We start from the raw sequence: 13048 nt of genomic DNA, 5'->3' as shown, positions 1-13048 counted from the left end.
ACCGTTATGGGGGTTTAAATTGTTAAACATTCACTAACCTCACCAGCATTTCACAATAAAAGACCTTAATGTTAAAGAACCTTTATTGTGAAACTCGTGCAGGAAGTGTAAGTTAATAGATCAGACAAATACTGATCATTCAGATTCAGCTTCAGGCCTTTGAGGAAAATGTAGATTTCTTTCAGATGAATCTTTTGATATTTAATGAAGAGAAGCAGGACCCAAAGTCCGGAGGGAAAGAGTTTGTTTGTACTTCACTTTGCATGTCGACAATAAAGAATAAACTTTAGTGTTATTGGAATATAAACCAGAGGAGGAGATTATTGACCTTTTGAGAAAAGCAAACTAATAGAGTCCATCCAGTTTAAGGCAGATTTATACAATGCACACTGTAGATCTGTGGTTTGTGATTCTTTATTTTAACCAGACAATGAATCAGAGTCATGACATGAGGTGAGAAGAGCAACGAGCTGACAGACAGCCGACTGGAACCTCCAGTTCTTTAACGTGTGTTAAAGCTGCATTCTGTGTAGTGACCAGCAGGGGGCGACTCCTCTGCTCCCATAGACGTCTATAAGAAAATTACTCTTGATTTATTTCCTCACCAGAGGTGTCAAGTAACATAACGTAGTTAGTACAAATACTCGGTTACCTTACTTAAGTGGACATTTGGGGTATTGAGTATTTATTTTGACTTACATTTTAAAAATGACCTCATTACTTGTCATCGTTCAAACACGCACACAAAAACAAGCTGTGCAGATGAACGGCGCCATCCGGACGGCGTGAATCAGATTGTGGTTGGATGAGAAGTAGAAACATCCAACATTCAGACTCCTGTTGGATCAGAACGACACCCGCTGATCTCAGTTGGTATTTAGCGGCATGCAGATTAAACCAGTGTCCTCATGGCCGTGCGTTTGTCCCGAATGGTTTTTTGTAACTTTGTTGAGAATCTATCAGATGGCAGCGACTTCAATGACGTGACGTGTGTCTTAATGCGTCTTTAGAAATGAACACAAAGGGATTCTGTATTTGCTCGTGAAGCCTGAAACCGGTTATTTGGCCGGTGTTTTGATAACCGACAGCTACCAGTTCAGTGTTTCCATCATCATAACAGGCGTGTCCCCCTCGTCCCCCATGACGTAGTGAAGCTGGGGAGACGCTGCAGTCTGTGGGACAACGTGTGTCCGTCCTCCCACTCGTGTCATTTAGCATCACTGCAAAATGGCTTCTGGTCTGATCTCTTTGTCGTATCATGCGGGTCGATGCGTCTCTCTGAATGTCGCCATGTTTCCATCATCAGAACGCAGGTCACGTGATCTGAAGGCACCTTCGATCACGTTGTAACGACCGACATGTTCCGTGAGCGAGGTCACACGTCAGCAGTTTGTCCTCAATGCACTTTTGTTTTGCTCTCACATTACTTTTATACTGTAAGTAAAAGCTTGAGTTGATACTTAACTTCTACAGAAGTCCTTTTACACTCGAGCATCTATATTTCTACTTGAGTAATGAATGCGAGTCCCTCAGTAAACGTTGTAAACATGAGTTCATGGTCTCAGTCTCTAGTTTCTTCAACACAGCATGATGTTCATTTAGTGAATGATGGTCCATTAAGAGACAAACAGACCATAAAGCAGGGGACGCTTTAGGGCGGGGCTACACGCTGATTGACAGGTCTCTACATGCGACATGTACGTCCTCCTCAAGGTCACTTCCTGTTCACTGGTTGATTGATAAAAACAGTCCGCCCCTTTTATAAAGGAGAACTTATTACCGCGGCGTCACAGCGCTTCAGGAACTCCGGTGTCTCCTGCAGCACCGACATCACGACGCCTTTAAATATTCCAGAAAGGTCGGTGCTTTCTTTCACCTGTGAGGCGGCTGCTTCAGTATCGCTTGTCGGGGGGCGTGGCCACGATCACCTCTTCGCTGCCGAAGTCCCAGAAGGCCGTCATGTGGAAGGCCATGTTGGAGAAGACCACCAGGTACTCGAAGAAGGCGAACAGGGTGTAGACTGGAGAGCACAGAGAGACAAGGGGTGAGCGGTCGGAGGAGAACCCCCCCTCGCCCCGGGGCTTCTGATCCCTCACCTCCGCGCTCACAGTACTGGTTGTGGCGTCTGAAGAAGTATCCGGCGATCAGACAGCAGCTCACGTTAAACAGGAAAAGACGCAGCTTCCAGCGGAACGACGTGATCTCCTTGAGCCGGACACAGAGAGAATTAGATGCTAAGCTAACTTTAGCATCCAAGAGAAACATGTGCATACATACATACACACACACACACACACACACACACACACACACACACACACAAACACACAATACATACACATATATAAAATATACACACACAGCTAAATATATACATATATATTAACGCTGTCAAAATGAACACGTTAATGTGAGATTATTGCGGCCGAGATAAATAAATGATATGAACGCAGCTTTGTTTCCTTGCGGTGTGCGTTAGTCACATTTAGTCATTTTAATCCTTCTTAGTTTTAGTCCCATTTAATATCCACATTAAACTCATTTTCTTCCCTTCTCAGGCCCACGGACCCTGTGGTGTGTCTACAGCTGCATTATAGTCCCTCCTATAGGACGGGCCTATAGATGTCCCTCCTATAGGACGGGCCTATAGATGTCCCTCCTATAGGACGGGCCTATAGATGTCCCTCCTATAGGACGGGCCTATAGATGTCCCTCCTATAGGACGGGCCTATAGATGTCCCTCCTATAGGACAGGCCTATAGATGTCCCTCCTATAGGACAGGTGACTCGCGGCCACAATGGGTTGTAAAATGTGACGGAGGAACAAGAACCTACTTTCAACCTGAACTACTGTCGGTTCCTCCGGGCCGCTCCTTCTCCTCTTGAGGAACGCCGTCCCCGAGCTGCTGCGGCGCGCTGGACACATTTTCTCGAAACCCGACCGCATCGCACCGAGCCTGATGCTCCGCCCGATGCTCCGCCCGCTCCGTGTCCCTTGCACTTATTTATTTTTTGTTTTAATTAGGATATTTTTTTCACATTCCGATTTTAATTGTTAACTATTCTGACAAATAAACCGTTTTATTACTCTATTATATTGTCATTGTGTTATCAGCGGCATAAAATGGTCTGAAAATTGCAATAATATCCCAATAAATGTTGGTGCAATAATCGCGCAAAATAAATTTGATATTGTGACAGCTCGAATAGTGCTGAGCAAAGATGAAAAATGTAACTCGATTAATCGCATTATGCGCACAAGGGTTAGGACACTATTTCACAAGCACCACTAACCATGACCACTCTTCTAGGTCCCCTAGAATCCCATCTGTGGATCTGTGGAGCCCCCCTCCTATCTACACAACTGTGTTCCTCTCGTGTCTGCCCACCTCCGGGTTCACGTAGTGTCTCCTGATCACCTGCCACAGTCTGCAGGTGACAAGCATGTGCAGCAGCGAGCTGGCGATGAACACGATGAAGGCGTTTTTATGAACGTCTGTGGAGACAAATGCGGGGGTTTAGTGTGATGTGCACGCAGCGAAGGACGCACCCTACGACTCGCCGTAGGACTCACCGTAGGACTCGGTGGACGCCACGTAGGTGAGCAGCATCAGGCCCGTGTTCTCGGCGAGGCTGCAGAGGAGAGCCAGCGCGCTCAGCAGCAGCTCCGGGAGCCGCGTGGAGAAGCGGGCGCGGTAGAAAGCGAAGTAGGCGGCGGACACCAGGTAGCGCGGCGCCGAGTGCAGGCCGACGCAGCAGCGCCACACGTAGCGCTCCGGCACGCGGCTGATGGCGGCGCTGATGGACGGGAGGTAGTTCGACACCTGAGAGACAAAGGAGAGGGGGAACAAAACCCAGGTGGTTTAGCATAGCAAAGGTGGTCCAACGGCCCAGTTTGTCTTGTCCGAATCCCTCAGGAACTCTCCTGCCACCTTTCCTTGTCCCTGTGACTTCTCCTCAGAGGTCAAGGAGAAGTGGATAGGAAAGGACGCTGGGAGGCAATCGTTGGGACGAGGACTCACATGGCAGTGCGTGTAAGTGGCGTCCTCGTAGTGGTACACCAGGGAGAGGAAGAGGCAGGCGAGGAGGCCGGTCAGAGGCAGCAGCACCGTCAGCACCGCCAGGCTGGTGAAGGGGAGCCGGAGGAGGGGCCTATCCAGAGCGCCATGCGGCCCCGAGAGCATCCTGGACCTGCAGAACCACAAGGACCTCCGAGTCTCAGAGTACCTCTGGGACACAGTACAGTTGCAGGTACTACTTGTACCTCTGAGGCGCAGTACGGTAAAAGGTGCTATGTGTACCTTCGAGATGTAACGTTAGTACAATAACAAGTACAGTATTAGGCTGCGGAACTGGAGATACTTAATTAACGTAAGGTCCTATCTGTCCTGTAGCAAATGACGTCAGGTTACGTTAGCGTGACGTTCGCTTGGAGCAGCAGCACAAGGTGTCGCGTCGTGGAAAGCAAACACTTACCTTTACGGCTCCCCGGGCTCGTGCGAACAGGTGCTCCGCTTCACGCACATTTGTCCACCTTTAGCTTGAGTAAAGCTGAGCCCAAAAAGCGGATCCGGTTAGCTTCGGTAGCTAATGAGCTAACGTTAGCTTAAAAACTTCTTTCGGCTTTACATTTGACAATGTCAGAACCAAATATTCAACTTTTACAAATACATGTGCGGTATATTTAATGTCACTGACCAACTTTATTTTGTTTTTGCTATTTTCTGGCGATTCTCTTTCGGAATTTGCTAAAAAACAGCCAGCATCGGGTTAGCTACAACACGGCTACCAACATCCGGCCCCGATGACCTTCAGAATAAAAGTCTCTCTCTCCGTTGTTTTACCGCAGACATTGTTGTAGGAGTCAGAGCAGTCCGCTGCCGGTGGGCGCCGTTTGTAAAATGTCGCACGTTCTAAAACCCTGCGCAGGTTTTACCATTATTATATAAAAAGAAAGCACGACGATATTCATATGTCACTTTTTCAAACTTTTAGAGAGAAATTCATGTAAATTCAGTCAATAACTTTTCCAAGGATGTTTGGCAGTAACAGTTGGTAAATAATAAAAATGTTTCATCTAAATGTAAATGATAAATATAAATGTAGCTTTGAGATGTAGTACACTAACAAGTACTATATTTAGGCCCAAAAGATTCCTGCTGACTAAATGGAATATGCCGAGGCAGCTGCAGTTTATATATATATATATATATATATATATATATATATATATATATATACACACATGATCCCTCTAGAAACCAGGTATGGTCTAAAGTGCTAATAAAGTTATTCAAACTAAACAGACCCATAGTCATTTTAAATGTCTGTGAATGGGAGTAATTATGAGGCGAGTGAACGTGTCTCTCGGGGTCTCCGTGGTTGTCCAGAGGTGGAGGACTCCACAAATCATCGTCATCAGCAGACTTGACGTTCTCTCATTAAACTTCAGAACCTAAAGCAGAAAAAGAAGAAAAGAAACTCTGCACCGAGTTGTCAAAGCACACAGACTACAAAGAGGACGGGACGGTGTGTACCTGGTCCCCCACAGGCCGGGTCTCTACGAAGGCTTCCAGCTCGTCTGTGTCTTCGGTGAGTTGAGGGGATGGAGAAGCGTTGCGTGTCTCCTCTAGGAGGACAGAGCGCTGCCGTCTGGTCCCTCGACCTCGGGTTCGTGTTTCAGGAGACCCCCTCTAGCACTCGCCTCTCTAATCACAGCTCAGCCACTTTCAGAGGAGCGTCTCCATCAACACCTGTCCAGGTAAACAGCTGACAGCAAGCCACGCCCATTTCCTCCTCTGTGACATCACTCTGCAGTTAGAAAAACTAAAAGCCTCTCGGGGTAAAACAGAAGGATGTGTGTGAATAATGAGTCCTTTGTGACGTCCCCACAAAGCCTGTGTGTGAGACTGTGTGTGTGTGACTGTGTGTGTGTGTGACTGTGTGACTGTGTGTGTGTGTGTGTGACTGTGTGACTGTGTGTGTGTGACTGTGTGACTGTGTGTGTGTGTGTGTGTGACTGTGTGACTGTGTGTGTGTGTTTGTGTGTGTGTGTGTGTGTGTGTGTGTGTGTGTGTGTGACTGTGTGTGTGTGTGACTGTGACTGTGTGTGTGTGTGTGTGTGTGTGTGTGTGTGTGTGTGTGTGTGTGTGTGTGACTGTGTGTGTGTGTGACTGTGACTGTGTGTGTGTGTGTGTGTGTGTGTGTGTGACTGTGTGTGTGTGTTTGGAGTAATATTTCCTTCCTTCACCTAAAACGTTTCTTTTTTTCAGGCAGCTTCATTTAGAATTAAAAGTCTCACTGTCTCAGGCGCGTCCCCCGGCCCACAGAGACACACAGTGTGTCTCAGGCGCGTCCCCCGGCCCACAGAGACACACAGTGTGTCTCAGGCGCGTCCCCCGGCCCACAGAGACACACTGTGTGTCTCAGGCGCGTCCCCCGGCCCACAGAGACACACAGTGTGTCTCAGGCGCGTCCCCCGGCCCACAGAGACACACTGTGTGTCTCAGGCCCGTCCCCCGGCCCACAGAGACACACAGTGTGTCTCAGGCGCGTCCCCCGGCCCACAGAGACACACTGTGTGTCTCAGGCGCGTCCCCCGGCCCACAGAGACACACAGTGTGTCTCAGGCGCGTCCCCCGGCCCACAGAGACACACTACGTTGTTGTTTAACTGGACAATGGGCGCACACACACACACACACACACACACACACACACACACACAGGATGGCGGCCGTCTCGGCTCGCCGCCGGCGAACGCTTCGAACCTTCATCGTCTTCCTGCTGTTTGTCCTGCCAGGTGAGACAATGTGATGACATCACCACCTGGTGTTGTGATGTCATCAGTGTGTTGCTCTGCTTTGAGTGTCGTGCTACGTGTCAGAGGGGATGTTGTTGTCCTACTACACGCGTATCGTAGAACATACACAAGCTACGTTAATAATTAAAACAAAATAGCAGCATTATAATCTATGATTTGAAGTCTTAAGTCTTTTCTCCTGGATTCTTCTTCCAGACGTCATCAATGTTTAATGCAACCGAGTGTTTGTACTTTGTAGTACTTGATCTAGATAATTAAAGATAACAGATAATTCTTATTTTGTGATCTTAGTGCCTTTACCGTAATAAGAGTATTTTCCACCTTGTGGTATTAATATTTTTACTGTATGTGGGTATTTACGCTCTGTGAGATTACTACTTTTACTCCAACAGTACTTTTCTGTGTAGCATTACTTTAATAATGTGTTGTATTAATAGTCTTACAGAATTGGAATACAATTACTCTGTAGCATTTGTACTTTTACTGTAACAGAATATTTGTAGTATTAGTACCATAGAGTGATGCTGAGTGACGTTGTGCTTTGGTCTTCATTACAGTCGTAGTGGGATTTGTTGGACAGGAAGTGACATCATGAGGCCTTTAAGTGTGTATTTTTATGAGAGGCACTGTGGTTACACTATATGAACATTATATTATGTATGGAAGTAGTTCAGCAAATGACCTCAGTAACTCTTTATCTGGTAAGAAGTAGCCTACATTTCCTCGTGTCATGTCCAGGAAGCGCCGCTGATCAGGTTGTGTCGAGATTTCCTTCCTTAGTTTTATTTTGAAAATTAACCGGCAAGAAACTAGTACTGTTTTTTCCTCTGTGTCCTTTGGTAAATAAACTTTGAACCCCGTCTCGGGAGTCGTGCGTTCGGGTTCAGGGACATTGTCCATTCGCCACAACTCAAGTACTGCACTTAAGTACACATTTAAGGAATACATAAAATGGGGGCGTCGTGGCGCAGGGGGTAGAGCGGGAGTGCTGGGAAGCGCTGGGAAGCGCAAGGTTGGAGGTTTGAGTCCCGGCTGCCCCATGTCTCAAGTCGAAGTGTCCCTGAGCAAGACACCTAACCCCTAATTGCTCCCCGGGCCAAATGTAAAAAAAAAAAGTGTAATGTGAGTCGCTTTGGATAAAAGCGTCTGCTAAATGACCTGTAATGTAATAAAATATTTCAGTCTATAATCCAGTGACATGTAATGTAATAATCCCCTAAAAGTAGTCTTTTATCTTGGAGTGAGCCCCCACTAAAGCACTGAATATATATTTTTGCTTATTATATTTCTACTGCTTGTATATGAATATTTCTTTTGTGCTTGATGCTTCTCTGCAGTGGCCGTTAGTGGATTCAAAGTGGCGGAAGGGGGCGTGGCCTCTCTGTCCTGTCAGTACTCCGTGAAGCGGTTCGGTCTGAGCCGGGTCTGCTGGGGTCGTGGCTGCGGGACGTTCTGGTGCAACAACATCCTGGTGCAGACGGACGAGCACGGCGTCGTCTCCAAGGTCAGAAGAGTCCTGCATTCTGTGTAGTGACCAGCAGGGGGCGACTCCTCTGCTCCCATAGACGTCTATGAGGAAATGACTCTACTTCTCTGTAGTGACCAGCAGGGGGCGACTCCTCTGCTCCCATAGACGTCTATGAGGAAATGACTCTACTTCTCTCTTGATTTATTCCCTCAGTAAACGTAAACAGGGGTTTATGGTCTCAGTCTCTAGTTTCAAGTCTTCTTCAATACAACATGATGTTCATTTATGGCGCGTTTCCACCGAGGGGTGCGGTACGGGTCGGGTCGGTACGGGTCGGGTCGGTACGGGTCGGGTCGGTACGGGTCGGGTCGGTACGGGTCGGGTCTGTTAACCATGATTTGGCGAGCGTTTCCACCGCCAACAGTACCCTTACTTGATAGGCGTGGTGTATTCCATAAAGTAGTGATAAGGTCACTTGATAGGCGTGGTACATGACGGAAAGTAGATTGATGTCATTCGATCGCGCGAACACTGAAAGCTAACCGCAAACAACAATGGAGGACGTGCAGCCGATCCTGTTCCTGCTTCTCCATATGTGGCTGTTTGTCACAAGGAGACGACACTCTTTGTTTGAGCAAAGGCTACATGCTGCAGGTGTGTTACGAGTGTTGTCTTTCCCCTTGCGGCACGCGCAAATAACGACACCAATCAACGCTCTGCAGTGAGTCTAGCTCCGCCCTTTAGTACCAAACAACTGTGCCAGGTGCCCCAACGGAAGGGAACCCAAAGAGTGGGACGGTACGGTTTTGGTACCATTCTCAACTTTTGGCAGTGGAGACACAAATAAAAGGGTACCGACCCGACCCGACCCGTACCGACCCGTACCACTCGGTGGAAACGCGTCATTAGTGAGTTATGGTTCATTTAGAATCAAACAGACCATAAAGCTTCAGGGTGGGGCTACACGCTGATTGACAGGTCTTTACCAGAGACGTACACAGCATATCCTCTTAAATCTAGCTAAGGTCACTTCCTATTCACTGGTTGATAAAAAAACAAAATGGCGGGGATCGGATCCTTGACCCCCGATGCTGCAGGTAGCGGACCGTTACCGGCTGGCAGGGGACGTCCTGGACGGACAGATGGACCTGGACATCCTTAGCGTGAGGCGGACAGACAGCGGGCCGTACTGCTGCAGGGTTGACGTGGACGGGATCTTCAACGACAAGAAGGTGATCATGAACCTGAGGGTGGTCAAAGGTGAGTCCTCCTCAGGTGGATCTCTGTCCTCCCTGAACGTCAATATGATCCAATCAGAGTGATCTTCTCCTGCTCCTCAGCTCCGGTGGCCAGTTCTCCTCCACGAGCACCAGCAACGTCGCCCACGGCGACCGGTGACCTCACACAGCCATCGGCTTCCACAGGTGAGCCATGGATCCACCTGCTGGTCCCAGAGACTCGACAATCGCCCACAGAGATACAACAAAGGTTTTCTATTTAAATCAAGCGGATCGTTGTTCGGTGAACGTTGCCACGTGGGCGGTAATGTTTGTTGAAGTCTTAACCTAGTTTTCTTTCACCAGACTCGTTTTCTGAGGCAGGTGTAGCGACAGAGTTAACTAGCTAACTAGCAGAGAGCCACCAATGTAGCTTGACTGGCTAACTCCACCTTGCTTTAACGCTACACTGACCCCATGTTCAACCCTGTCACTCAAAGTCAATCAAACTAGCTAATTGGCTAATTGGCTTTGCTCACTTTGTTCCCAGCGGTTGTATTCTGTTTCTAATTCATGTGTCTTTAGCATCGAGCGAGTAGCCTTTACATCTAAATATCACAGTTTCCATCCACTCGGCAGTAGAAGAAAAGAACAAATCATCAGTTGGTTCTAAGCGTCTTTGTGTCTATTTCGAGGCAGTGAACTGGAAGACGCTGTTGTCGTCTCAGCTGGACCTCCTGGGGAGGAACTCCACGATGCTGCGCTCCGACACCGTTACAGTGAGTCATTCCCCGCAGTGACCACCAGGGGGCGACTCCTCTGGTCTCTGGATTTGTGTATTTTAAGGAGTCTAACGGTGAATCCTCTGTCTTTCTTCTGGGAGGTGGACGACTCGTCTCTCTCCCTCCACATCAACGTTCCCGTCCTCTCTCTCTCCGTCTCTCTGCTGTTCGTCTTGGCCGTCGGTTTCCTCTTTCTGGCCTTCAAACGTATGTTTGTTCTTCCCATAGAAAGCAGGATACAGAATATTTGGTTTCAGTATTTCTAACGTCTCGTCTCAATCTGCAGGTGGCGTTTACAGACGAGCCGTAACAAACAGCTGGTGAGTCAAACCGCCAGTCTTATGTTGTTGGCGAGCTTATGACGAGAGTTGCATTGTGGGTACGTTTTGGAGCAGTGAAACGACCACTCTGCACCCGCATCGGACTCCTCCTCTTATTGGCTACCGACCGCTAACTGCTAACCCCTGACGTTAGCCTAGCTTATCTGTTAGCGTTATATTCACGTCTGATTAGTTCTGAAGGAAACAAATCGACTGTGTAGAAATGATGTTGATCATCAGTATGGTGGCCTGATGTGATTTCGCTTTATAATTAATAATAATAATGACAGATATAATGGTAATGTGTGTAATAATATTTTATATTAACAACAATATACTTAAATCATTATTTGGCATAATATATAATATTATATATATATAATATATATATATAATGTAATATAATATAATATAATATAATATATATATATATATATTTGGTAATAGGAATTGTATTAATATTACAAATAATAACATGTATTTTAAAAATGATAATATCAATAGCTACTCTCCATACTTTGAGGTGAAAATGTGAAGTGACCATAGCTGACCTTTGACCTTCTGCTGCAGCTTGTCCTCTGAAGAACCTGCTCACATCATCTATGAGATCCGGATGAGGAGGCCCGTCCAGGAGAACATCTACAGCCTGGACTAGAGCACATTGGGTTCAACGAATCAAGCGCGCCCATCCGACACCACAGAATAGTAACAATGCACCCATGTTACTGGGTAAATTAGGTAAAAGTACTCCTAGCGTCAAAGTACCAAAGGTAAAAGTTAAAGCATATTGTTTATGGTGTACATTTGATAGTAAGTGTTAAAATAAATGTCTTTGAAGTGGTAGAATTTTTGAGTAGTACTTCACTTAAGTATTTCCATTAAACTTAACTTCCTTAAATCAACCAATAAGCTATGAAGTAGTATTAGGAAGTTCCCAGCCTAAATATTATGTGTATAAAGTAGTTAAAATGATCTCCAGCTTTATTAATATCATTAATGATTTCAAATATTGCTTTTAGTTTAATCAATAATAATAATAATATGTGATCACTTTACTTTAGTTTTGATTAAACCTGAAATATGGAAATATATCCTAAATAAATACTCACAAGTTAAGTGAAGGTACTTTGAACGTTAGTAGAATAGATGAGTAAATGTAATCAGTTACTGCGGCAACAGAAAAGATGTGATTTCCTTCTTGGTTGTTGAATAGTTCAGATTTTAACATTGTGTTACAGATTTATGTGATTTATTATTTGATCCGGAGTGAAATTATGTGGGAACAAATGTTAAGTCTGTGTGTTTTGTTACATCACACTTTAAGGTGTGAGGTCATCGGTTCCTCATTGAGTCCCAGTGGACAATTACATAAAATATGAAAACAGAAGATCTGATCCTGTCAAGATGCTGCATGTTATTTATCCTACTTGCTCGTCGGGGGTCTTTATATGTAAATATTACAGAGCAGAGGTTACTAGGGTAAGAACCTGGTTAGGAGACGGGGGTGAAGGAGGGAAGTGAGGGCGATAGAGGTGAAGCCAGTGGGTTTGAGAAAGAGGAGCGTATGTCAGCTATTTTCTTGGTAAAGTAGTTGACAAAGTCACCCGGAAGACGGGTGGACGGGGAGGAGGACTAGGGGGTTGGAGGAGGTTGGAGAAGATCGAGAAGTTTTTTTTTAGAAAATGAAGATTCAATTCTAGAGACAATCCTCTTCAGACTTTACCTCAACTAAAAACACTAACAAAATGTGGCACTTACATTGTACTTATACACCACTTATCTATAGCAAACTAAGTTCAGCTCCAGGTTGTTGTGGCTGCACCAGGACACCAGATGGTCAGACTCCACCTGTAGGCGGACTCGTCCCCACCAGAGATCAGTACTATGAGGGTGGTGTCAGGAGCCTGGCGGACAGGTGAGCTGTTGGTGTTCAGGGGGAAGAGCAGAGGGGAGAGAACGCAGCCTTGGGGGGAACCGGTGCTGATGGTCCGAGAGGCTGAGACGGTTTCCCAGCTTCACGCGCTGCTTCCTGTCGGACAGGAAGTCTGATCCACTTGCAACTGGATATTTCAACGCACAATGGGGAATCTGCGCCGCCTGCTGTTGTAAACCCGTACCTGCATCCAGTCGTGGGCGCAAAGGGTTGTGGGTAATCCTCCAAGCAACGGAGGACGTGACAAAAGACAACATGTTTAAATACAGCTGAGCCTTTATATTTATTTCACGTTCAATGCGATTTAACCTGGTTCACATTGAAGTTGCGCTGTGAATGAATTCATGCGAAATGTTTTGAAAACAATAAAGATTGTTTCCGCCCGGTTTCGAACCGGGGACCTTTCGCGTGTGAGGCGAACGTGATAACCACTACACTACGGAAACTGCCTCTACAACGACGTGATACGAGAGATATCATTATTATTATATTATTTATTATATTAT

The 13048-nt window shown here is 46.3% G+C and overlaps 2 protein-coding genes and 1 non-coding gene across 7 annotated transcripts; 1 reads left to right on the top strand and 2 right to left on the bottom strand.

The window, feature by feature from the left end:
• Nucleotides 1-398: 398 nt before the first annotated feature.
• Nucleotides 399-5192, bottom strand: pgap2 (post-GPI attachment to proteins 2). 3 transcript variants are annotated; one of them, XM_078107107.1, is made up of 7 exons: nt 4699-4804; nt 4477-4551; nt 4023-4191; nt 3575-3824; nt 3390-3496; nt 2097-2205; nt 399-2020 (listed from the first exon to the last, which is right to left on the bottom strand). In XM_078107107.1, exons 3-7 carry the CDS (start codon nt 4182-4184, stop codon nt 1893-1895), a joined length of 756 nt encoding a protein of 251 aa, XP_077963233.1. In that variant the 5' UTR covers nt 4185-4191; nt 4477-4551; nt 4699-4804; the 3' UTR covers nt 399-1892. The 3 variants fall into 3 exon arrangements, with proteins under 3 accessions (XP_077963233.1, XP_077963232.1, XP_040037227.1); XM_078107106.1 differs by having other exon boundaries at nt 4477-5192; XM_040181293.2 differs by having other exon boundaries at nt 4023-4809.
• Nucleotides 5193-6307: 1115 nt separating this feature from the next.
• LOC120822027 (hepatitis A virus cellular receptor 1 homolog) lies at nt 6308-11455 on the top strand. 3 transcript variants are annotated; one of them, XM_078107104.1, is made up of 8 exons: nt 6308-6801; nt 8160-8326; nt 9388-9550; nt 9631-9714; nt 10203-10286; nt 10391-10496; nt 10576-10609; nt 11180-11455. In XM_078107104.1, exons 1-8 carry the CDS (start codon nt 6729-6731, stop codon nt 11189-11191), a joined length of 723 nt encoding a protein of 240 aa, XP_077963230.1. In that variant the 5' UTR covers nt 6308-6728; the 3' UTR covers nt 11192-11455. The 3 variants fall into 3 exon arrangements, with proteins under 3 accessions (XP_077963230.1, XP_077963231.1, XP_077963229.1); XM_078107103.1 differs by having other exon boundaries at nt 6637-6801; nt 10207-10286; XM_078107105.1 differs by lacking the exon at nt 10391-10496 and having other exon boundaries at nt 6633-6801.
• A 1460-nt stretch (nt 11456-12915) lies between these two features.
• Nucleotides 12916-12988, bottom strand: trnav-cac (transfer RNA valine (anticodon CAC)). Its single transcript has one exon. It is a non-coding gene; the product is annotated as a tRNA-Val (tRNA).
• Nucleotides 12989-13048: the final 60 nt, after the last annotated feature.

The sequence above is a fragment of the Gasterosteus aculeatus genome, chromosome 7 (genome assembly GCF_964276395.1).
Source record: "Gasterosteus aculeatus chromosome 7, fGasAcu3.hap1.1, whole genome shotgun sequence".
Lineage (NCBI taxonomy): Eukaryota > Metazoa > Chordata > Actinopteri > Perciformes > Gasterosteidae > Gasterosteus > Gasterosteus aculeatus.
The sequence above is the reverse complement of the archived record's forward strand: the minus strand, read 5'-3'. Positions and strand labels throughout refer to the sequence as shown.

Excerpts from the sequence above, each read along its gene's own strand:
- pgap2 (XM_078107106.1), bottom strand. The coding sequence starts at position 4,184 with ATGCTCTCGGGGCCGCATGGCGCTCTGGATAGGCCCCTCCTCCGGCTC. Across the intron at positions 3,497-3,574 it reads GGCGTCCACCGAGTCCTACG|ACGTTCATAAAAACGCCTTC; the intron begins GTGAGTCCTACG and ends TTGTCTCCACAG. Across the intron at positions 2,021-2,096 it reads CCAGTACTGTGAGCGCGGAG|TCTACACCCTGTTCGCCTTC; the intron begins GTGAGGGATCAG and ends TGTGCTCTCCAG.
- LOC120822027 (XM_078107103.1), top strand. The coding sequence starts at position 6,729 with ATGGCGGCCGTCTCGGCTCGCCGCCGGCGAACGCTTCGAACCTTCATC. Across the intron at positions 6,802-8,159 it reads CCTGCTGTTTGTCCTGCCAG|TGGCCGTTAGTGGATTCAAA; the intron begins GTGAGACAATGT and ends GCTTCTCTGCAG. Across the intron at positions 9,715-10,206 it reads ACAGCCATCGGCTTCCACAG|TGAACTGGAAGACGCTGTTG; the intron begins GTGAGCCATGGA and ends ATTTCGAGGCAG.